Source organism: Erithacus rubecula (genome assembly GCF_903797595.1).
Source record: "Erithacus rubecula genome assembly, chromosome: 21".
NCBI classification, from domain to species: domain Eukaryota; kingdom Metazoa; phylum Chordata; class Aves; order Passeriformes; family Muscicapidae; genus Erithacus; species Erithacus rubecula.
This window is the reverse complement of record NC_136673.1, coordinates 5115776-5137613: the sequence shown is the minus strand read 5'-3', so window position 1 is coordinate 5137613 and position 21838 is coordinate 5115776. Positions and strand designations below refer to the sequence as shown.

Here is a 21838-nt window from a genome sequence, read left to right as displayed (position 1 = left end):
AGTCGTGATTTTCCCCCCACCTATTTAAAAAAAAAAAAATTATAATTATTTTAATTTTTTTCTCCTTTTTTTGGGGGGGGTGGGTGGGGAAGGGGAAGGGGGCCGGGGAGCGGCCCGGCACCTCGGGGTGGGCTGCGGGCTGGGGGTGGGAGCCATGGACTCGGCGCCAGCCTTTGCCATGGACAAGCCGTTCGCCCCCGGCGCCGTGCGCGGCCCGGAGCCGCCCGAAAACGCTCAAAGCCGGAAAAACTTCAGCGTGAGCCACCTCCTCGACCTGGAGGAGGTGGCGGCCGGGATGAACGGGACCCCCGCGGCCGGTCCCCCGCCCGCCGGTGGCGGCAAGGCCGTTCCGGAGCCGTCGGGAGGCAGCAGCGGCAGCGAGGCAGCGCCCCAGGACGGTGAGTCCCCGGGGACGGGACAGCTTTGGGGTGGGGTGTCCCCGCCGGACAAACGGGGTCGGTGTCCCCCCGCGGCGGGGTGGGGACAGCTGGGGGAGCGGGTGGAGGCGAAGGGGGAGCCCCGTCGGGGAGCGCTGCGAGGGTGCCGAGCCCCCGGCGGCTGGGGCACCGGGACCCCGCACCGGGACAGGGGTAGAGGAGCCCGGCCCCGGGACAAGGGGCACCGGGACAACGGACACCGGGACCCCGCACGGGGACAAGGGTAGAGGATCCCGGCACCGGGACAAGGGGCACCGGGACAACGGACACCGGGACCCCGCACGGGGACAAGGGTAGAGGATCCCGGCACCGGGACAAGGGGCACCGGGACCCCGCACCCGGGACAGAAAGCACAGGGACCCCGCACCGGCCGCCTCCTCGCCGGCACCGGAGGTGTCGGGTCCGGGCCGTTCCCGGGAAGTCGCTCCGTGCCGGGCTGCGCCGCCTGCGGGGTCCCCATTTCCCCCGGGGCTCCCGGGCTCGGTTTCCGGGCGTGGGGAGCGGGACCGGCCCGGCGGGGCCGTGGGTACCGGGACCAGCGGGTCCTGTCCCGGCATCAGCGGGGACAGAACCGGGGCGAGGAGAGGAGAACGGGACCGGCCTGGGACGCGGCTCCATGGCGCTCGGTCCTGGCCAGAAGGCGCATTTTTAACGGGGCAATCCCGCTCGCATCTCTCCCTCCGCCGGTCCCGCGCATCCCCGCTCCGGTTCTGGGGCGCGGGTGAGGAGGGTTCGCCCCGTTCTTGGGGCAAAGCCACAGTGCAGGGGCAGCCCAGAGCCCCTCGGAACCGCGTGTCCCCTCGGGACAGAGGTGACACAGGGGATGCAGAGCGTGGGGTGCCTCCCCCGGGGTGGCATTCCCCAAATTTGTCTCCCGGCTGGGCTCTGCCATGCCAGGCTTGTTTTCTACAGCCCTGCCGAGGGTCTGACCCTGGCCAGGGTGCACACCCAGCCGGGAATCTGTGCTGCTGGAGGGGGCTCAGTCCCTTCAATCCCCCCGGGTGCTTTCTCTGTCCCCTCCCGTGGCTCCTACACTGCGGGCAGTTCTGTCTCCAGACAATTCATTCCCTGCACAGCCTCCTTCCTTCGTGGAGCAGCCCCACGGAGCCCCCGGCTCTGCCCGTGCTGCTGAGGGCTGGCTGAGGCTGGGCGCTGCTTTTTGGGATGGTATCTGGTATTTACAGTGTTGTTTTCCACCCTCCCTCCCTTTCCCCTGGGTTTTGTTTGTACTTTTGGCAGTGGCTTCGGGGCTGTGGGGAGGGTTTCTCCTGCCTGTGGGTCTGTAGGGGGACAGTATTCCGTGTGGGGTCGGCAGAGCTTTTGGAAACCCAGCCCTCAGCAGTCTCACAGGGCTCTTTGCAGAACAGCAGAGAAACTACTGCCCTGCTGGGCTCCTAATGCACCCAAAGAACTCAGTGTGGACCCAGCATGGTGCAAAAAACAGAGTGAGAGGTTGCACGAGCACCACAAGCCTGTTCTTCGCCCTAAAAGCCCATTCCTCCCGGGCAGGGACTTGGTCTGCAGATCCAAACGCTGCTGGCCGTGTGAGATATTCCCCCATTAGCACCTGTTCTGGCAAGCTTGCATGGATGGAGACACCGTCAGCATCTGGAATGCTCTGACAAGCTGACCAGCAGTTGAAGCATTTCTGATGTTGAAAAATACCTGGGAATTGAGAGCAGTGGGTGAGAAGAGAACAAGGAAACAGAGACAAGAACCTGTGCACTGGCAAAACTGGACCTTAGAAACCCTTACCTGCTGCCACTGGGATGCAGTTTCCTAAATTGAGATGGGGATACTTGAAATACCAGGCAGATGTCCTGCCTTTGTGAGCATCACCCTTTTGCTGCAGATCTGTGATGCTTTCAGCATCGGTGTGATGACAGCAGAGGAACTTTTACCGGTAACCTTATCTTTTATTTGCATCCTGAAATAAAACAGCCTCTCAGCCTTTTCTCTCATCTTCCTCTTCACTATGGTGGGGTTCTTCTGCCAGATGCAGGTTTGGAGCCCTGCAGTTGGTGGCAGTGGGTTTGTTATGAGCACAAGTGGATGCAGTGCCCCAGCATCTCTGCAGGATGTAGCTCTGAGCTCCAGCCAGGAGCCTTTGGGGTCGTTGTGCTGGTGGATTGGAGGGAGAGCATCCCTGAAGCTGCTGTGAAGCTGCTGCTACCCCTGCAGCAGGCAGGGCTTGCTCTGAGGGCTGAGTTGGCAGAGCTGGCACAAGGGTGCTTTAGGCAGCCCCAGGCTGTGCCCAGCAGGCTGAGACCCCAACAAACCCCCTCCCCTTCCCCAGGGAAGCAGCAGTGAGAGGTTTCTATTCCAGAGGGTGGCACAGCCACAGAAACTCAGGGCAGGGATTTATTCCCTGCAGAAGGGGATTCAACCCCCTTCTGACCTCAGCCACCCCCCACCCCACAGCCCTGCCTGCTGGAGAGGGGCCTGGGGCAGCCCCATGTCTGGGGCTCTTGGCACACCTCTCCTCCAGGAGTGCCTTGCAGGGCTGGCACATCCCTTCCTGCTGGCACTTCTGAGGCTTTTGAGGACCAAAGCCCTGTCCAGCTCCCTCTCCAGCCAAGGGGCTGCTCAGCCCCTGCCTTGGCCACAGCCCCAAACTGGCCCTGAGTGTCCCCAGCACATCCTCCTGGGATGGTGAATACAAATATCTGTGTAACACATTGCTCTCATGACACCCAAAAATCAGAAATCCCACAAGCCAGGCAAGAGCAAGGACAAGTCAACAGGGTGGTGAGAGCTCATTCACATCCTCATCTTCATCTTCCTTCTCCCCTGGAGTGGTGCAACAGCCTCCCATCCAAAACCTTCGCACAACTTCTGAGGTCTTGAAAGCTTGTTCACCTCCTTTCATTAGACTAACAAATAATGTGTAACGCGAAACATCTGTTAACAACAGCCCTTAATGTTCTCAAGATGATAAAGCAGGAGGGTAATTTTAGCCAGCAAGCCTTGACTGATGGCTTTTCAAACAATGAACTTACTTTTGGTGCCGCCTGGGGATGGGAGAGGGAGTCGTGCACGGGCTCCAGCAGCCACTTAGGGGCTGAAAACTCAGAGAGAGTCACTTTTGTCACAGCTGAGCTGTGGCCCCTCCAGGGGGATTTTTTGGTATGGGGCAGGCATGCAATGACCATTTATTTGGCTATAGCCACTGGGACCTGGCAGTGGGATGGGGATGTGTGGTGGTCCCTGGACATCCCATTTTCAGAACAGTGCCTGAAGCCTGTTCCTCATCCCCTGGGACCTGTTCTGTGAGGATGTTGAGCAGGGCAGTGATGAAGGAGGAGAGAAGAAGCAGTTCCCAAAGGCAGAGAGGATTAAGATGTTACAACAAATTTGCTTTAATTACATAAACCAGAATAGCTGAAAAGGGAGAAGTGAGGCAGGGAGGGATAAGGACCTGGTATCAGAGGGTAAAAGGGCCTTGGTCCTGGAGCTGGTGGCTGATTGACCCAGGTAGCCCCAAACTCCTCCTGGGGCTCAGGTACCTTCCTTGAGCAGAGCCATCCCAGCTGGTGTCCCTGTGGTGTCCCAGTCCAGGGACTGTGCTGCTCCTGGCTCACAGAACAGAGTTCAGCTCTGCTGCTCTGCCTTCCCCAATACCAGTTATCCCCATCAGACACAGGCACAGCATGGGGGCACCTTGATCTCTCTGGCTGCCCTGGCAGGAGGCAGCTCTGAGGCTGGGATGTGCCTTTGGAGAACTGCCTTCCCTGGGACATCTGTGTATGTAGATGGCTCTGCCACAATTAAACCCAGTGTCATTAACTCATGGCTGATCCCTTGTGCCTGGTTCAGTGGGACTGGGCCATGGGCACAGGGACCCAGCTGAGGACCCCTGCCCTGGAACCCCAGACCCATCAGATCTCTCTCCAGCACCCATCTGCTTTTTACAGCCCCAAAGCTGCTGGGCATCCTCCAGGCTGCTCTGCTGGGAGGCTTTCCATGGTTTCTGGATGCCTGACCAGGGACAGGCAGTGGTGTAGAGACCTGACACAGCCCCTGTGGAGGGGAAGAGGCTTTGAGAATTGTCTGATAGATGTGGCTCAACTCTCCAAGGAGAGGATTTTTCCCCAAAGGAGGGGTCCCTGCTGCTCAGGGTGGCACCATCATGCTGGCCATGGCATGTGGGGTGAGGTTGGGGTACACTGAAGTGGGGCAGCAGGGTTTTCAGCTCACCCAATCCCTCACTGCTCCCCAAAACAGCAGCAGCTGAGGGTGCCTGGCTGCCCTCCCAGACTGGCAGGTCTGCAGGGCACGGTGGGGACAGTCCCTGTTGGCAGAACAGTGGCATCTGAAGCAGAGGGGGAGGTGAATCATGTCTGTCCTTGTAAGGGCAGCCCAGCCGGTGGGTGGCACTGGGACAGGAGCCATCCTTGCTCTCAGTGACCGTCCCTGTCCCCAGCCTGCCTGGGGACACTCCCTGCCTGGAGGGCTCTGAGGGCTGCAGACCTCAGCACAAGGGGTTTTCCCCATGTGCCCTTGGGGCTGCTCAACAGGATGGTCCCCAGGGGACGGGATGGTGTTTGTCCAGTGCCTGATGCTGCAGGTCCCCAGTGCAGCATCCATCAGCAATTAGTCAGTAAGTGTCAATTAATTCACGTGGGAGCTCCTCACCCCATCACCTCCCAGCCCTTTACATCTGTCTGTGCTTGTGACAAGCAAGGATGGATGGATGGATGGATGGGGAGCCTGACAGCTCCCAGCTCACTCAGAAGGTTTCCAGCCACTCACAGAGATCCCAGCATATCCCAGTCAGGGAAAAGGGGCTGTGGGAAGGGAGGGATCCAATTGTACCTCCAGGCTGATGCAGGGGACAGAGGATCATGTTCCTGCAGCCAGGCTTCCCCCTCCCTAACTGGGGACAGCCTCCCCTGTGGTTCTTATCCTGTGTCTCTGCCACAGGACCACTGTCCTGCACATGGTCCCCTGCTCTGGACAAGAGGAAAGTGGCTCCTCAGATCTCATCTATCCCAAAACTGCTGTGGGGTGGGAGTGCTTCTTTCCCATGGCACAAGCAGGATAAGGGGCTGAATCAGGTCACCACCCTGCAGAACCAGCCAGAGCAGCACAAATCCCTGCCAGGCACAGGCAGGAATGGGGGGCACAGCTGGAAGAGACCCCGGGTCTCGTGGAGCTTCTGGCATGGGGTTCACCCTGGTACCACCTCTCTGTGCCACACACTCACATCCCACTCCTCCCCAGGGACATCCACTCACCTCCTGCTCCTCCCGTGCTGACCCTGGGTCACCATCCCTCTCCTCCCCGTGCCCTGGGCTGCTGTCAGCCTCTTACTGACTGGTGACTCCAGGGCTCTGATTTGGGGAGAATTTGCCCCTGGATGAGCTGAGCACCCCCAGCTGGGCTCCAGGCTCCCCCACCCCAGCTCGGGGGGCTCTGGGCTGGAGCAGGGGCCCCAGGAAGTTGCCCTGCCCACGCTGAGCCCTCCCCAGGGCACAGGGAAACACATACCATCACGTTCCTGCAGCGCTCTGCGGGGTCCCCACACGTGCTCACTTCTGTGCTGGGAGGGTAAAGGGAAAAAAACCCAAACTCAGGGCCTGGGGAGATGGGGACCCTCTGGCTGAGGGAGCCCAGGAGCTGGAGCAGCCTTGGCTGGGCCAGGAGGACAGGAAAATCACTTTTCTCCCTGACTTCTCATTGCTGGGATTTTTCTGTGCTCAGCACCCCCAGTGAGCAGGGTTTTGGCAGGCGCTGCTGTGGGGGATGCTCCTTCTGAAACCACGTTCCAGCAGGGAGAATCAAGGCATGACAGTGTCCAGAGGGGACAGTGGAGGGGTCCTGCATGTTGTGGGGACACAAGGCTTTGCCCCACTTCCCTGGGAGCCCTGGCAGCACCCACTGATGTGCTTTAGTCCCCAGCAGCACCCCCTGACAAAGCCGTGCCCAGCCCAGGGGGTGCTGGGGTGCAGGGACACCTTGCCTGTCCCCCCCAGGCTGTTATGTCTCTCTCGACCAGGAACAGCTCAGTGCAAGACTATTTCCCCTCTCTTTTTGGGCTGTTATTTCAGGGAATGGGGCTGATTCACAGGAAAAATATGAAATTTCGACTCTGTGCAGCCAAGATGGGTGAATTTCAACGAATCAGCATTTTAAGAGAGCCTGGGCGTGTGTCTGTAGCTGGGAGGCTGATGAAATGATTTGGGGCTTTGAGGCTGCCTCGTTAGAAACCCTCCTCTCTCCCAGGGAGTGGGGCTGATCACCCTTCACCCAAGGCTGATTTCCTCCAGCCACGGGGAATTATCTCCTTAGAGATATAAAATCATTGAGCTGAAGGGATGAGGTTTGGAGCAGGATGGGACCCGGGTGCTTTGGGATTCACAGAAGGTTGCTGTCCCCACACTGGCGTCTCATTCCCTCCCTGCAGCACGAGCAGAAGCTGGAGGGAGTTATCCTTCCAGGATGGCATCCCTGAGCCAGGGAACTGGGTCAGAGCATCCTTTAAAATGCTGGGGCTGTGGGTTATGGCTGGGCTGAGCTGGGACTGAGTGAGGATTTAGACCAGGGTTAATGCAGATCAGGTTTTTCCTGGCTGGAAAAAGCAACTGGGAACAGCGTGGAAGTGTGGTGGGCAGAGGCAGCCATCCCCTGCCTGGTCTTGGTGATGCCCAGAAGAGTCAGGGAGGATGGGAACAGCAAAGCTTTTGGGGAGAAAAGCCTGATTTGGGGTTTCAAGGCGGTTTTCCGGTGCCTGTTGTCCAGGACTGCCTCAAAACTGCCAAACTGCTTGTTTTTCACTGGACAGCCCTAAACTTCCGAGAATTAGCACAAAAATTCCTACCCTCGCCCTTGAGGCATTCCCGATGTTTGCCTTTGCCCGAGGGACACACAGATGACCGCGGGCGATGTTTTCCATCCTTCCCACGGCGCGGACGCTCTGTCCGTGCTCAGCATCCCTCGGCAGACCCTGCCCTGCCCCGGGAGCGCTCGGACCTGCCCGGCTGGGCTGGGCTGGGCTGGGCTGGGCTGGCACCGGGGTGCGGGGCAGCTCCTCACCCCGACAGCTCCGGTGCGGGCCCTCCCTCCCTCGGGGAATCGCGGGGTAAATGCGATGCTGATGTCGCAGGAATTATTGGGGGGAATTGCTGCGGCTTGTGCGGGAGTGAAACCACCCTGGGGACATTCTGGGGGACAGGCGGGGTCCCCTTTGCCGCCTCGTCCCCTGCAGCCCCAGCGAGCGCGGTGCGGGTGCGAACGGCAGCTTGGAGGGTGTTAATTGAGCAGGAGAGATAATGAGGCTGCGGTGCTGCGCTTTTCTGTGGGTTTGGGGGGGAAACAGCCCCTGGGAGGCTGGGCAGGGCCGGGGGGACAGCTCAGGTCCCCGGGGATGCCTTCAGAGAGCGGCAGCGCCAGCCGCCGGCCCCCTCCCCTTCCCTCCTCATCCCCCTTTGAGTGCATATAATAAAGCAGCTTTTCAGCTGCGGCTGCAGTGATAGATCAGGAAGAATTGTATGAGTCTATTAAAGTCTGTGTGTCTCTGAATGGAGACTGTGGCTAAGCCAGGCGCCAGGCTCGCGCATTGAACCAGATGTGGAGAGGCGCCATCCTTTCCAGCCACTGAATCCGAGAGGCTGCAGGCTTCACACGCAAGGAAACTGGAGTGCACATGGCAGGGGAGCCGGGGGAGCGGCGGGGAGCACATGGCAGCGGGTGCTGGGGAGGGGGCACAGCCCGGCAGCGCTGGGAGCGGGGGGCTCAGCCTGGGGATTGCACCCCGAGCCGTGCAGGGCACTGACGGGGGGGCTGTGTTGAGTTTTGGGCTCTTCTGGGCACTGCAGTGTGTGTTTGGAGGGGCTAGTTTGCTCCCCGAGATGTACAGAGGATCGGTACTGTATCAGGTCATGCAGGGCATTGCTGGGGTGGGGTGAGGATTGTGCTGCACCCCAAGATGTACAGGGCAGTGCAAGGTGTGTGTGTTTGGGTTACACAGCACCCCAAGATGTACAGGGCAGTGCAAGGTGTGTGTGTGTATTTGGGTTACACAGCACCCCAAGGTGTGTGTATTTGGGTTACACAGCACCCCAAGATGTACAGGGCAGTGCAAGGCGTGTGTGTTTGGGTTACACAGCACCCCAAGATGTGTGTGTTTGGGTTACACAGCACCCTAAGATGTACAGGGCAATGCAGGGTGTGTGTATATTTGGGTTACACAGCACCCCAAGGTGTGTGTTTGGGTACACAGCACCCCAAGATGTACAGGGCAATGCAGGGTGTGTGTGTATTTGGGTTACACAGCACCCCAAGGTGTGTGTGGTGGGGTTACACAGCACCCCAAGGTGTACAGGGTGTTGCAGAGGGGAGCAGGGGGCACTGAGCCATTCAGGGGAACCCCAGGTCCTGCAGGGCATTGCTGAGTTGGGGGGGTTGTGTTGCACCCCAGGATGCTCAGGACACTGCCAGGGCTGTCAGGGGTGACTTGGGGGTGGCAGTAGCAGTGATGGTGTAGGGGAGCACTTAGAGGACCCCAGACACAGCCTGGGGTACACAGAGCCTGGTCTAGCAGCAGCACACCTGAGGAAGGCACAGGATGGGTCATGGGCAGCTCCTGTCCCCAAAGCCACTGTGCTCCAGAGAGAAGACAGAAATGTTAGCACAGAAGGAAGGCAGGAAAGACAGAAAGATGCCATCCTGATGGGGACAGCTGTGGCTGGCAGCCCCAGGGGCTGGTCAACCCATGGATCCCATGTTCCCAGCAAAGGTGTGAAGCAGAGTCTGTGCAGGGGACACAGGTGACATGGGGACAGCACTGCAGGGCTGTGCTGGGCTGGGCTTGGGGCAGCTGCCACGCTCCTTCCTCACCAATTTCACTTTCTCATCTGGGCTGGCCACATGGCTGTAATTTGGGGCTTGTAAATACCTCAGGGGAATTTTTAAATTTTAAAAAAATGTTTTCATTTAAATTAAGACACTCCAGTATTTCTATTAGTATTAGAGGTTTATTAAACTTAAAACAAATGTTGAAATTAGACTACCAAGCAATGTCCACTTTGGGAAACCCTCTGCATGTTTGACTTGACCCAGTTACCCATTGAGCAGTAAGTTTGAATTCTGTATGAGAGTGTCAGTGTTTGTATCAGTGTGATGGGAGGGTGCTTGGTCACCCTGGGGACATGGAGGGGATGAAGGCTTGGAGTGATGAGGGTGAGGGTCTCAGCTCTGCTGGCCTTTGTAGAAGCAGGACCCTGATGTTCCTGTCTCCATCCTGTCATCCCCTGGTGTCCTGCCCATGGCTGGACAACCTGATTGGGATCCTGTCCCCACTGTCCCCACTGCCCCCACCATCCCCACCCTGCATGGTTCTGCTTTAACCTGCAAACAGTTAACCAGGCTGGGTTAAAAAAAAAAAAAAGAAAAAAGAAAAAAAAAAATATGAGCCACTTATTAAAATGAATGTTTTACAATAAATTTGGCGAGAGGCCACCGACCTCAAATGAAAAGCAGACCAGAGGACAGGGATGCTGCTGCTGGCAGGGGCTCCTGGGATGTCTGTGCGTGCACAGGGCCCTGCTTGGAGGGGCTGGGGGGTCCCAGTGGGGCTCACACCCAGCCCACACCCTGCCCAGACATGCTGGGGTCCACACTTGGTGGCTGTGGGATGGTGCTGGTGCTCACTGATCTGATGGGTGCTCTGTGATTTGCTGGCCTGGGTGTGAAAAACACCCTTTGGGACTCAAAAATGGAAGGGGACTTGGGGCAGTGGCAGTGGGAGCAGGAAGGGACATCATGGGAATTCTCCTCATTCCCCCTTGTCCTTGCCTGCTTCCTCCCCCCTTGGCAATGACCCTGATGCAATGGGGTCTCTGCTTGAACCTCGTGGGGCTGGTGTTGGGTTTCAGTGCCAGATGCCACTGGGGCTAGCTTGCTTGGGCTTTTGCCTATTAAATTTCAAAAAACCACCTTTTGGGGGGGCTGGGATGGAGAGGAAGGCTGGGATCACCATGCCAGGGGTCCCTGGCTGGGAGCCAGCCCTCCACACAACGTTCCTGCTATGCAGCCCCGGCTGATTTAGTTTTATTTTTCAAACACTGAGCAAAAGTCCCAGTGAGCTCTCAACACTGTGATGGCCTGAGGCACTCCCCATCCCCTTCTCACCCTTCAGGAAAACTAACTTTGCAGTTAAATCCAGGATTCTGGTGGTGCTTTGCAAGCACAGGGGGTGCTACTCCTGGGCCAGTCTCATTAGTGTTAATTAATTACACGTCTGTGCCTTGCTGGATAAACAGGTAACCTCTTACATCAGGTGTGAGCATGTGAGCAATGTTGGCAGCTCTGTGACTGCATCATGGAAGCACCAAATGGTGCCTAAAAGGTGTGCAGGATGGGAAGGGAAGCAGCATGGGCTGTGCTCAGCCCTGATGTAGGGCTGCAGGGTCTGTGCTGGCATCATCCATCATCTGTCCCACCCTCCCACTCTCCAGTGGCTGTGGGGAGCCACTGTGGCTGTTCCCTCTGCCCAGACCCCTCAATGTGGTGCCTGGGGCTGACCCAAATCCCAGCATTTTGGCCACAGGGTCTGGGCTGGCTGTTCCCCTGAGCCACAGAGGCCCGTTCACACATCTCTGAGCCACCACCACACTGCCACACTGCTGTTGTAATGAGCTGCCAAAGTGGGGAGGCTGCATCCCCAGGAGCATCCCGGGGTGCTGCAGTGCTGTGAGGTGCAGAACAACCCCAGCACTGCTCCCATCCCACCCCAGGAAGGTCTCCTGGCTGGGAGATAAAAGCAAGCTCTGCAGTGAATGTCTCCTTGCCGGGAAGGCTCCTGGCTGGTGGTGGCTGGGGGAGAGCCAGAGCCTTTTGTTGGTCCCTGGGCCTCAACCGTGGGGGTTGGCAAATTCACAGGAGAACAAAATGAAAATTCCTGCTCCCCCGTTGGTCGGTGCTGCTCAGAACTTGGCTTGGATCAGTCAAACCCACCACGTCTGTTCCTGAGGCACTTGGCTGGGCTGGGAGGGCTTCAGCTCCTGCTACCCCCAGTCCTGCAGCCACAAACATCCTCCTGAGGAGCCCTTTGGTCTGACACAGCCCCTTGGAGCACCCTGCATGAAGCCAGGAGGGCCCATCCCAGCATCTGTCCTGATTCCCCCTCTCTCTCTTTGGCAGAGGACATCCAGACTGGCATCACTGTGGATGAGATTTTGGAGGCTCTGTGTGACCCCAGCCCCAATTAAGAAAAGAGGGACCCCAGAGGGGTGTGAGCACCTTTGAATTGCACGTTCCCCTGCCATGAGCGGGAAAGATGCCAGACCTTGTCAGATCCTGACTCTCAAAGCCACTGTTCCCAGCAAATCCATGCAGACAGTGGATTTTCCCAGGAGCCTTTCTCCTCACTGTGCCATTCTTTGCGGGGAAATTGGGAACTCGCTGTGGATCAGCCCCCAGCTTTGCCCCAGCTCGGTCCCCGAGGAGCGCTGCCAATGGAGCAGCGGTGGCTCTGGAGCGGGGACAGCCCATTGTGAGCTGTGAGCACCGGGATGCTGCTGGCGGCTCCCGAGCGCCGGGCTGGGCTCACCCCGCGCTGGCGGAGGCACGGAACATTTCCCCGCAGCCCCCAGCCCAAGGGGCCGGGCTGGCTGCCCTGGGCCGGTGCCACTGTCGCAGTCTGAGCCCCGCACTGGCCCCGGCTCCGGCTCCCGGGGTGCGGGTGGGACGGCACAGCCGCAGCCTGGGCGCCAGCGCTGCCGCCGCTTCCCGCGCTGTTTGTGCAGCAGCCCTGCCAGGGGTGCTGAGGGTGCCGGGCTCTGGATCCTCACCCAGGGCTGGGGCCGGCGCCAGGATGCTGGGCTGCATCCCGAGCCAGTGAGCCTGGCAGCAGGGTGTGTCTGTCACCTTCTCCAAAGGTCTGTCCCCAGGTAAAGGTGGGTGATGGCACCATCTCTCCCAGATCCCTGGCAGAGTGGACAGGAATTTCTTGTGCTGCTCAGCCAATTCCCCTTACTCCCATCAGAGCTTTGTGGCCAAAGATGTTCTCCAGCCCCTTCCTGAGGCTTGACAGCATCCCACCAACCCTGCCTCCTCCTTCAGGGAATGTGGCTGCAATTAATTCATTAAATGCTTCCGCTGACGCAGGAGCTGGCTGTGCCAAAACACCATTCCTGGGGCCTGGCCTCAGCTGGGTGAGTGCTGTGCTGGGCTGTGCAGGAGCCTCTGCCCTGGGCAGTAACCTCTGGCGTGGTGGGAAGTGCTGGGAATGTTCAGGGGCTCCTGAGCACATCACAGCCTCAGGGCTTTGCCTGCAGCCCTGTGGATTTCCCCAGCTTTCAACTTTCAGGGCATCCTCTCTAAATCACAGCACAAGACCTGGCTGGCTGGTTCCTCACCTGGCATCTCCAGAATTGCTTCCCTTCTTCATTCTTTCCATTATCTTCCTCCTTCCTCACTGTGACTTCCTGATTTTCTTCCTCTTGTGCATCTGGGCAGCCAACTGGAGAGCAAGCTCTGAATCCACTCACAGCTCTCAGCAGTAAATTTGGTGGCTAATTCTGGGCTGGAACCATCCTTAAGGAAAGCAGTGTCTCCTGACAGAGACCTTCCTTTTCTCATTCTTTCTGTTCCCAGTACCTATCTAAAGCATCATGTTCCCAGTGCATTTGCTGCACTAATAACGAGCTAAAAAACAAAAAGCTTCAGTGTCACCACTGGGTTACCAGCACAGGCTGGACACATCCCCACTGGGATGCAGGGGTGCTGCTGGCTCAGCCAGGACCCTCCTGGTTTGTTCTGGCTTTCAGCTGGACTTGCTCAGACACCACACACACCATCCAGGGGTGCAAGGGGAAACCTCCTGGGCTCTGGGGTGCAGGCTGTGCGTGCAGCATCCCTGGGGCTGCAGCTCTGCTGGGCAGGATCTTCTCAAAAATTGGGTGTCTGTGTGGCTGGGGGTAGCAAATTGTGGTGCTGGGTGGTTTCTGGCTGGTGCAGAGGCAGCTCCATAACCATAAAACAGGCTGCTGCTGCCTGTCAGTGAGCACAGGCTAAGGCCCCCCCGGGACAGCTTTGGCCTCTTTCTTGGTCCAGGCTTTTGCTGCTCCTTTTTAACAGAGACACTTTTCCCCCAGCAAAACTGGCAGCCTGTAAAAACGTGTCAGCGTTTCAGTTTTTTCACAATTAATGAGGTGAAACATCCTCGGAAACATTTCGCTGCAATGTTTCTCCAGTAGCCGGGACTTGCCCCTCTCTTAAATTTTTCATGTACACCACTTGAGCCGAGAAAGTTTCCTTCGAACTCAGCACATTTGGACCCCCCCAGCTTCAACCTCCCCCCAGAGCCTTCAGCATTCCTGGGTTTGTGGGGCTGGGCTGGGCTGGAGGGGGGACAGGGAGTGGCAGTGGCTCGGGATGAGGAGGTGGGAGCCTTGTCCCAGCAGTGGGAGCCTGGGGAGGGGCTGTTCCCCAGGGACACCCTGTCCCCCATATCCATGGTTGTTCCAGGGTGGGTTTGGAGCTCACAGCATCGTGCCAAGCAAAGCTGGGGCTGGCAGCCTGTGGGCAGGGGTTGGCAGCCCCAAAGGCTTCTCCCCTGGGTACTGGGGTGAAACAATGCAGAAATGGGAGTTTCACTGATAGGGGTTTGCCCCCAAGCTGGTGCTGTGTTGGTCCTGTGCACCCAGGCTGGGCTGCAGGTAGGTGCAGGTAAGGCAGCACACCTGGGTGGCTCACTCATGGGAAGGGGCAGGTTCCTGCTGCTCCTCAGCCCCCCAGGCTTTCCAAGGTGATTTGGAGAGATTAAAGACCCATTGTGGTGTAGGCATCTTCCACCATCCCTACTGCAACAAACCCTGTTCTTCCTGTGCCTGTGAGCAGGGACAAGTGCCCAGCTTCCCTCCTGCTATCCCTCCTCCCTGCAAAGCCCCAGTAGGGGCTAGTAACCCCCATCCTGGGCTCCCAGGCTGTTCCCAACTGCATCCCAAGGCAGGGCTGTATTGGCAGTAGCTGCTGGAAAGAGGGGTCACCTGTACCCCCAAATCACACCTTGGCTTCAGGTGTCTCAGCTGAAGGTTGTGGAATAAAAAGGGAGCTGGAATGGGCACACACCATGGAGGGGCAGTTCCCAAACCCCAGAGCTTTCCTCCAGCTCGCTGCAGTCCGAGGGGAAACGCTTCCTCCCCATTGCATGATTTAGAGGAACAAGTTAAACAATTGCACATGAAACTTTGGCAGACGCCATGGCCGGAGCTCTCCTCGCTTCCCCCAGCGTATAAAGGGATGAAGGGAGTGCACATGTTTACCGAGAGAGACCATGGGAGAAACTAAAGACATTGTTTTTCCAAAGGATTTCTTGGCTGTAAAAGACCTCCACCACCCTGCGGCTTCCCTGATGAAGGCCCAGCGTTAATTTGTTAAATCCACATCAAGTGCCCAGAGAACCCGTTGTTTATTTTTGCTAATTCAGCCGGCCGAGATCAAATTGGGGTTTTATTTGTTAAGGATAAACCTTAATTAATAAAAGCTATTTATTTGGCTAGAGCTGGCCGCAGCCTGAGGGTCAGATATGCCACGATCATTATTTCAAGTAAAACAAACCCAAAATGTCTCTCAACAGTTTGAAAAATGTAGAAACTTAGAGGGCTGAATTTATTTGTCTTAGGAAGAATTTACAGCTAATTCCCTCCAGGCTATTTCAGCCCTTAAATTATACCCAAGAAGAAAAAAAGAGGAAAAAAATGCCATTCCAGGCGTAGCAGGGAAGTAAATGGTACAGCAGATTTGATCATTTTGGCTGGGGGGGGTGTGAAAAATTTAAAGCTTAAAGGGTCTTTGGCAAACTGCTCGCAAATAAATGGAACGTGTGAAATAATTTAATGACAGAAAACTGTGCAGGGCCGTGGGGGCTGCGGTGCAATGGAAAATGAAACACGTTGGAGGAGATGTAGCCTGGGCTCTTTGCATGACAGGGTTGAACTTGCTGCTTTCTGACCTGAAAAATGGGAATATTTGCACCCCAAAGCCAAGTGGTAGAGTTGGACTCAGGAAAACGTGTCTGAGGATGTGGTGGTGCCCATAGGGAGAGGGGTTTGCAGCATCACCTGGGGGAGACAGGCTGGCAGTTGGCTGAAGTGACCATCTGGGGTAGCAGGGATGGCTGGGCAAATGGATGAGCGTGCTCTGGATGAGCATTTTGCAATGAAACCCCCCAAACTGAGTGTGCAGAGGGGGACTGAGCATGGCTGGCAATGAAGGACATCCCAAGGGAAGATCCCTGCCTGTGTTTGTGGGGCTCAGGCGAGTGAGCTGCTGGGATTGTCAGTGCTGGCTGATCTGGATTGCAGCTGCTCTGAGGCCATTTAATGTGCACTGATGGAGCTTGTAAGTCAGAAGGGAAGCCTTGGTGGAAATGGAGTGAAAATTACCTCTTCACAGTGCTCAACACAGCTGTGGGAGGCTGGGGGCCCTGCCAGTGTAAGGGCCCCCCTTGGCAAGCCCAGCAGCAAGGCTGAGACCCACTGAGTCCTTCCTATGGAAAACTAATGGGAGCACAGAGGGAAGAGGCAAGAGTTGGAAAAGGGGCTTGGATGAACCAGCTGAGCCAGCACAGCTCAGGGGTGGAGTTGCCTTTGCAAAGGGGCAGGACCTGTCACTCCCAAGTTCTCAGAGTGGCACAGTCCAGGCTTGGTGCTCCCACAGGGAGAAGGGTTTTGGGGTGAGTCCCAGCACCCCGTGGCATCTGTAGGACACAGTGCTGCTCCCAGACTGTCTGCAGCTCTCAGGCAGCACTGCCTGGGGCAGGACAGCTCAGAGAGGAGGCTGGAGGCCACATCCAACACCCTAAAACTCATCCACATCACGGGTGAAAAGTCTCCTGTCTTTCCTAGCACTCTGGAGCAATTTAAGGCTTTTTTTGTGATGCCCATCCTGCTCTGTGCAGAGCCCCTCTGCCTCCCTCTCCCCATCCTTCCCTTCATGTCATCTTTCGTTATTCAGTAATGTTATCCCCCGTTTTCCCCCTTTCCCTGCATTTCTTTTCCTTTCAGCGGAAATTGTAATCAGTGGAAGATAAATACAGGGAAGGTGGCTGGGGGGAAGGCTCAGGAGCTCCTCTGACCTCAGGGCTGGCCAACCAAACTGGTCCCTCCAGCCCAAATGAACCCCCAAATTATAGCTAACAAAGGCAAGGATTTGGCTTTCTCCATAAACTCTCCAAGTACTGCTTTGGGACAGAACAATGATGGTGGGAAGCTGATTTTAACTTTGTGCAATTACAAACTCTTATTCCTGGAAGCCTGTCAGACTGGTTTCCAATTCCTCCATCAAGGTGTCAGCAGGTCTGGTTAAATCCACGTCCCACTGATGGCAGTGAGAGGACAGGGCATCTTCAGGGGACTCAACTCATCCTCTTCCCATTCCTTTCCTGATGCCTCAGAGGGCTTAGCCATGCTCATTTTTGGGAAGCTGATTTGGGATTGTGAAAGCATCTCTGATAGAAGAGATCCATCCTGACTGTAAACCTGTCAGACACTCACCACCAGCAATGAGGGTGGCATTTGTCTGGTCCCACAAGCCTGCAGTGCCTGAGCTAATGAGGAAAAGATGTTGATGCATTACCAAGGCTGATCCCTAAGCAGAGCAGAGGATCCATGGCCTGGAAAAGGTGTGGAAGGTACTTCCATTAAAAACAGCAATAGGGGCTGAACAGAATGCCCCAAAGCCAGCATGGCCCAGGGTGTGCAAGTCTCCAAAAATTCAGGAACCACTTGTGCTCAGACACATCCTGGTCCAACTCTGGTCTTTAACCTCAATCCCATCACAACTGCCAGCCCTGTATGGGAAGAACTCAGCACCACTTGTTTCCTGTGGCTGTTTGGGGAGATAAAGACCAGACAGAAATGTGGCCAGATCCTACAGAACTGGATTGAGAATTAATTTTTAAAAACTTTCCTCTTTCTTTCTTTCAGCCAAATAAGAGTGGGTGAGAGAAATCATCACTATGGAAAAGTCTTATAGTCAGGTTTAAATTGAGGAGGAAGCCAAAGGGGGTTTATAAATTTTATTTATACATTTCCCAGTATCCTGTTGAAATCACTGCTAGTTTGGTGAGGGGCATTGGGTGCCTTTGTGACTAGACCTTTTGAACCAAACCCTGATGCACCATTTCTCCAGAAGCCTTGTGTCATGGTCATAAACCCACAAGGAAACCTCTCACCCTGTTACATCCTGTAGCTCTTTCCCAGCCTCATGGTTCCCATTTCAGTCCCAAGCTCCCAAAAAACTCAGGGACAGCCATGGCTGGACTTCGTGTATTTTAATCCAGCAGCTTGTTAGCTTGCTGAAGGAAAACAGGACCAAAAAAGGAGTTTAACTAAAAGGGGCAACTGGAAAGCAGAGACTGGCAGGACATTTGAAGCTGCAGGGACAAGTGCTGGAGGGAATTCTGAGAATTTTATTTGTGAGCCTTTAAACACGATTGGTGGCGAAGGGCAGCCTGTGGTTTCCTGGCTGGGGAAAGGGTCTTAAACCCACACATATTTCAGGCACTGTCCCTTGTGTCTTCACCCAGCCATGAAGGCCATGCCTAAAATACAAGATCTCAGATTGCTGATGGTCAACCAAGGCCAAGGTGCACCTACAGCACAATAAAGGACCCAGAGAAATGCCAGTGGCTGCAGAGAGAGGATGGTGTAGTTGGGCACACAGGGGTCCTGGGGACTGATGAAGAACTTACTGTTGGGCATTTAATGGCTTGAATTATTCAGAGATAAGGTGCAAGAAGATATTTTGGCCTTAAAGATCTTGGAAGTTTCTTCCCGCTCAACCAGCTTCATGTTGTCTTGAAACAGCAGAGTTAATATCCCTTCAGTAGATTTTGTTTGTTGCTCAAGCATTGTCTGAAAATGCTGCACTTATTAAATAAGTATCACAATTAATATAATTAGCAAGTATTTAATTTGTGAGCACACTCAGGGAGTGGTGAGTTCTACCACCCTGGCCTCTGCAATGATATAGAGCAGAAACCCTGCCATGAATCAGAATGTCATAAAATTATTAACATTTCAAATAATTCCAAAGTGCTTTCCCACCAGTAGGTACAGATTGGATCCAGATGCTTTATTAATGGAAAGAATCATTAAGCAGTACCTCCACAAGGGAGAGCGACAGCGAGTCGTGCTCCCCACGAAGCCTTTGCAGGCAGCTGACTGGGTGTCTCGGAAAAAGGCTTCACAAACTTGCCCAAGCCTTATGATATTAGTGACAAAGAGGAGATTAATCTCAGCCTGGCTGACAGCCCAAGATCAATACTGAGAAACCAAGCTACACCCTCAGCTTCATGTTTCCATGAGCCAGCAAAGCCAGAAATAAACACTGTGGAGGCTGAGCCCTGCGAGACGCGGTGCCGCTCGCTCTGAGCTCTGAAGAACGGGGCTGGAGGAGCAGATGCTTGGCTGCAGTCCTGTGTCACCTTGGGGATGTGCCACAGCTGGGGCCCCAGGGGGTGCTGGGGGTGGGAGCTGAGACACATCTTGGTGTTTTGGTGCTGAATTTTCATCAGCATTCACGAAAGCTTGAGTTAAAGTCTTACCAAGAGCTGAGCCCCGGTTTGGATCAAGTGCAACCCCAGAATACACTGAGACTGGTATTCAAAATCAGGTCCACATGGTTTTAGCCAGATGTGAAACCACCACAGGCCTTGGTACATTTTGAGGTAAACCCTAAGCTCCAGCAGGTCCCAAAATAGGTTTTGATTCTCATGGACATCACAGGGTTGCCCATATGCAGCTCCCCAAAGTCCCAGGTGCCTGGAGGGAGCATGGCTGGCACAGAGAAGGACACTGCAAACCCCCTGCAGGGCTTGAGCCTGGCTGGGTCATGGGCTCTCACACGGGTCTGGCCCTCATGTGGCTTCTGTTCTCTCCCCACAGGTGAGAGCCTGAGCCCAAGCTGTGGGGCAGCCAAGAGGAAGAAGAAGCAGAGGAGGAACCGCACCACCTTCAACAGCAGCCAGCTGCAGGCTCTGGAGAGGGTCTTTGAGAGGACGCACTACCCCGACGCCTTTGTGCGCGAGGAGCTGGCCAGAAGGGTCAACCTCAGCGAGGCCAGAGTCCAGGTGAGCACAGGTTTGTGTGGGACAAAACAACACCCTCTGCCTTGCCCCCAGGCAGGAGCAGGGACTGTCCCCTCCCTTGTTCCATCCTGCACATCACCATGACCCATAGCACAGATGCTTGGGACGTCCCTGCTCGCACTGGGTCCCCACTGACCACCCTTCCCCTGTCACAGGTGTGGTTTCAGAACAGGAGGGCCAAGTTCCGCCGTAATGAGAGGGCGATGCTGGCCAACAGATCAGCATCACTGCTCAAATCCTACAGCCAAGAAGCAGCCATTGAGCAGCCCATGGCACCACGAGCCACCGCACTGACCCCGGAGTACCTGTCCTGGAGCAGCACCTCCCCGTACAGGTAGGTGGAGGCTCTGGAGGAGCTGGGGAGGAGGTGGCCATAGGGCAGGGCTGCCTGGAGACCACTCCACTGCCACAGCAATCCCTCTGCCACTGCTGGGGATTTGGGGAGCTTCGTGAGGCCGAAAGGAGCTCATCTGACTTGGCTTTGGGAATAATTTCAACTCTGCCTGAGCATCTGCTGCCCAATGCGGAGCAGGCTTCTCTGTCTCCTTGAATTTTGGGGCTGGAGCAGGCGCCCTGGTCCTCGCAAGGGATTTGCTTGGCCTTGTGCTGACCCTTCCCACATCTCGGCACAGGAGGTGGCATGGGTCCCTTCTGGTTCCCAGCTGTTCATATTCAGCCATCACATCCAAAAGCACAAAGCTGGGCCTCCTGGTGCATAGTTTGAGGGGTTCCCACATCCATTCAAGCACATAAAAATGCTGAAGCCTTGGCTGTTCTTGTGAGAGATTCTAAGAGGGAACAGCCAGCCTGGCCTGGGAAGCCAGCAGGACCACAAAGGGCATGGGGACTTCTCCATGGGCCATTGCCTCATTGCTCCCTTCTCCCTCCCCGCAGCACTGTGCCCTCCTACAGCTCCAGCGGGACCGCAACGCCCACCCAAGGGGTGAACATGGCCAACAGCATCGCCAGCCTGCGCCTCAAAGCCAAAGAGTTCAGCCTCCATCAGAACCAGGTGCCGACCGTGAACTGAGCAGGACAAGCCCCATCCCATGGCCTCCTCCAGGATGCAGCGTGGAGCTCCTGTGCTGCTCCAGGACAAATCGCTGCCTGCCCAGTGCACATGCCACTCATCCAATGTCTCAGCATCTTCTCTCCTCTTCCCTTCCCTTCTGAAGGTAGAGTCAGTCCCAGGCAGAAGTGGCACATAATTATAGCCACATATGGAGCGAACTCGGTTAGAAACTTGCTTTTCCGCACACCCTTATAATAACGGCTATATATACACACATACCCCCCACACGCTCTTTGAGGACAAACAGACTTGCCAAGGGAACAAGAATTTGCTTCCAAACATGGAAGGATCTTGGACTATTGGATTTGACCAATTTGGGTATCTTGCCCAGAGAGCCAAAGAGTTATTGGGTCTTCTCCTCCCGCAGGGACAGTGTGGGAGGATCACGAGCCCCCCTTTCCACCAGGCTGTGACTTGCGGCGCTCAACTGTGTGTGCCAAAGCTGATCCATGTGTTCGTTTCTTTGTGCAACCCCAGCCACAGTGTGGGGCTTGGGACTTCCCAAAGTTTGGGACTTTGGGAAGCTGATGGCTCACCCATGCCATGGCCAGTTTTGGCCAGCCCTCCGCACTGCCTGCATTTAGGAGCTGCCCATGCTGATGGCATCAGGCTTTGTCCCTTCCCAGAGGGGCGAGCAGAGCTGCAGCATCTCAACAGACCCTGCTGGAGCCTGTGAGCTCTCCCATGAGTGGGGATGCATCTCCAATCTCCAAGCAGGCACCGCTGCCCTGCCTCGGCGGATTTGCCAGCGATTCTGCAGAGCCCCAGGTCATTGAACAGTCCCAGGGAATGAGAAAATTGGAAAAAGCTGTTGGGTTTCAGCTGAGTAGGCGGCTCCCAGCGCTTCGTGCCAACGAAGGCTTTGCCTTCCGGAGGCACAGCCTCCCCATCGGCAGCTCCACAGATGTGCTCGGGGCTCTGGGGCCGGCAGCTCCATGGGGAGAGGATTTTTTGGTTTTGCAGAAAGGAAATGGTTTCCCCCTCATCCCACCCTGCTGTGCAGCCTAATGAGGTGCCAAGGTGGGATGTGCAGGGGGATGGACACGGGGTGGGCAGCCTGGCCCTAATCCATGGGACTGAGCTGCAGAGACATGCAGCCCCCACGTTCCCCTGCCAGAGTGGTGGAGGCGTGGTGTTCCTGGGGACAAAGCCCTTTCCTCACCCACTGGAAAGAGCCACCAGCCAAGCATGGGGACACCACCAGCTCAGAGGGGTGGCCTGGACAGAGAAGAC

The 21838-nt window shown here is 56.1% G+C and overlaps 1 protein-coding gene across 1 annotated transcript; it reads left to right on the top strand.

Moving 5' to 3' along the window:
• The first annotated feature begins 111 nt into the window (after positions 1 to 111).
• PRRX2 (paired related homeobox 2) lies at positions 112 to 21740 on the top strand. Its single transcript, XM_079324015.1, has 4 exons — positions 112 to 398; positions 19331 to 19515; positions 19689 to 19867; positions 20428 to 21740. The coding sequence occupies exons 1-4, from the start codon at positions 155 to 157 to the stop codon at positions 20561 to 20563; spliced, it is 744 nt and encodes a 247-aa protein (XP_079180141.1). The 5' UTR covers positions 112 to 154; the 3' UTR covers positions 20564 to 21740.
• The last annotated feature ends 98 nt before the right edge of the window (positions 21741 to 21838 follow it).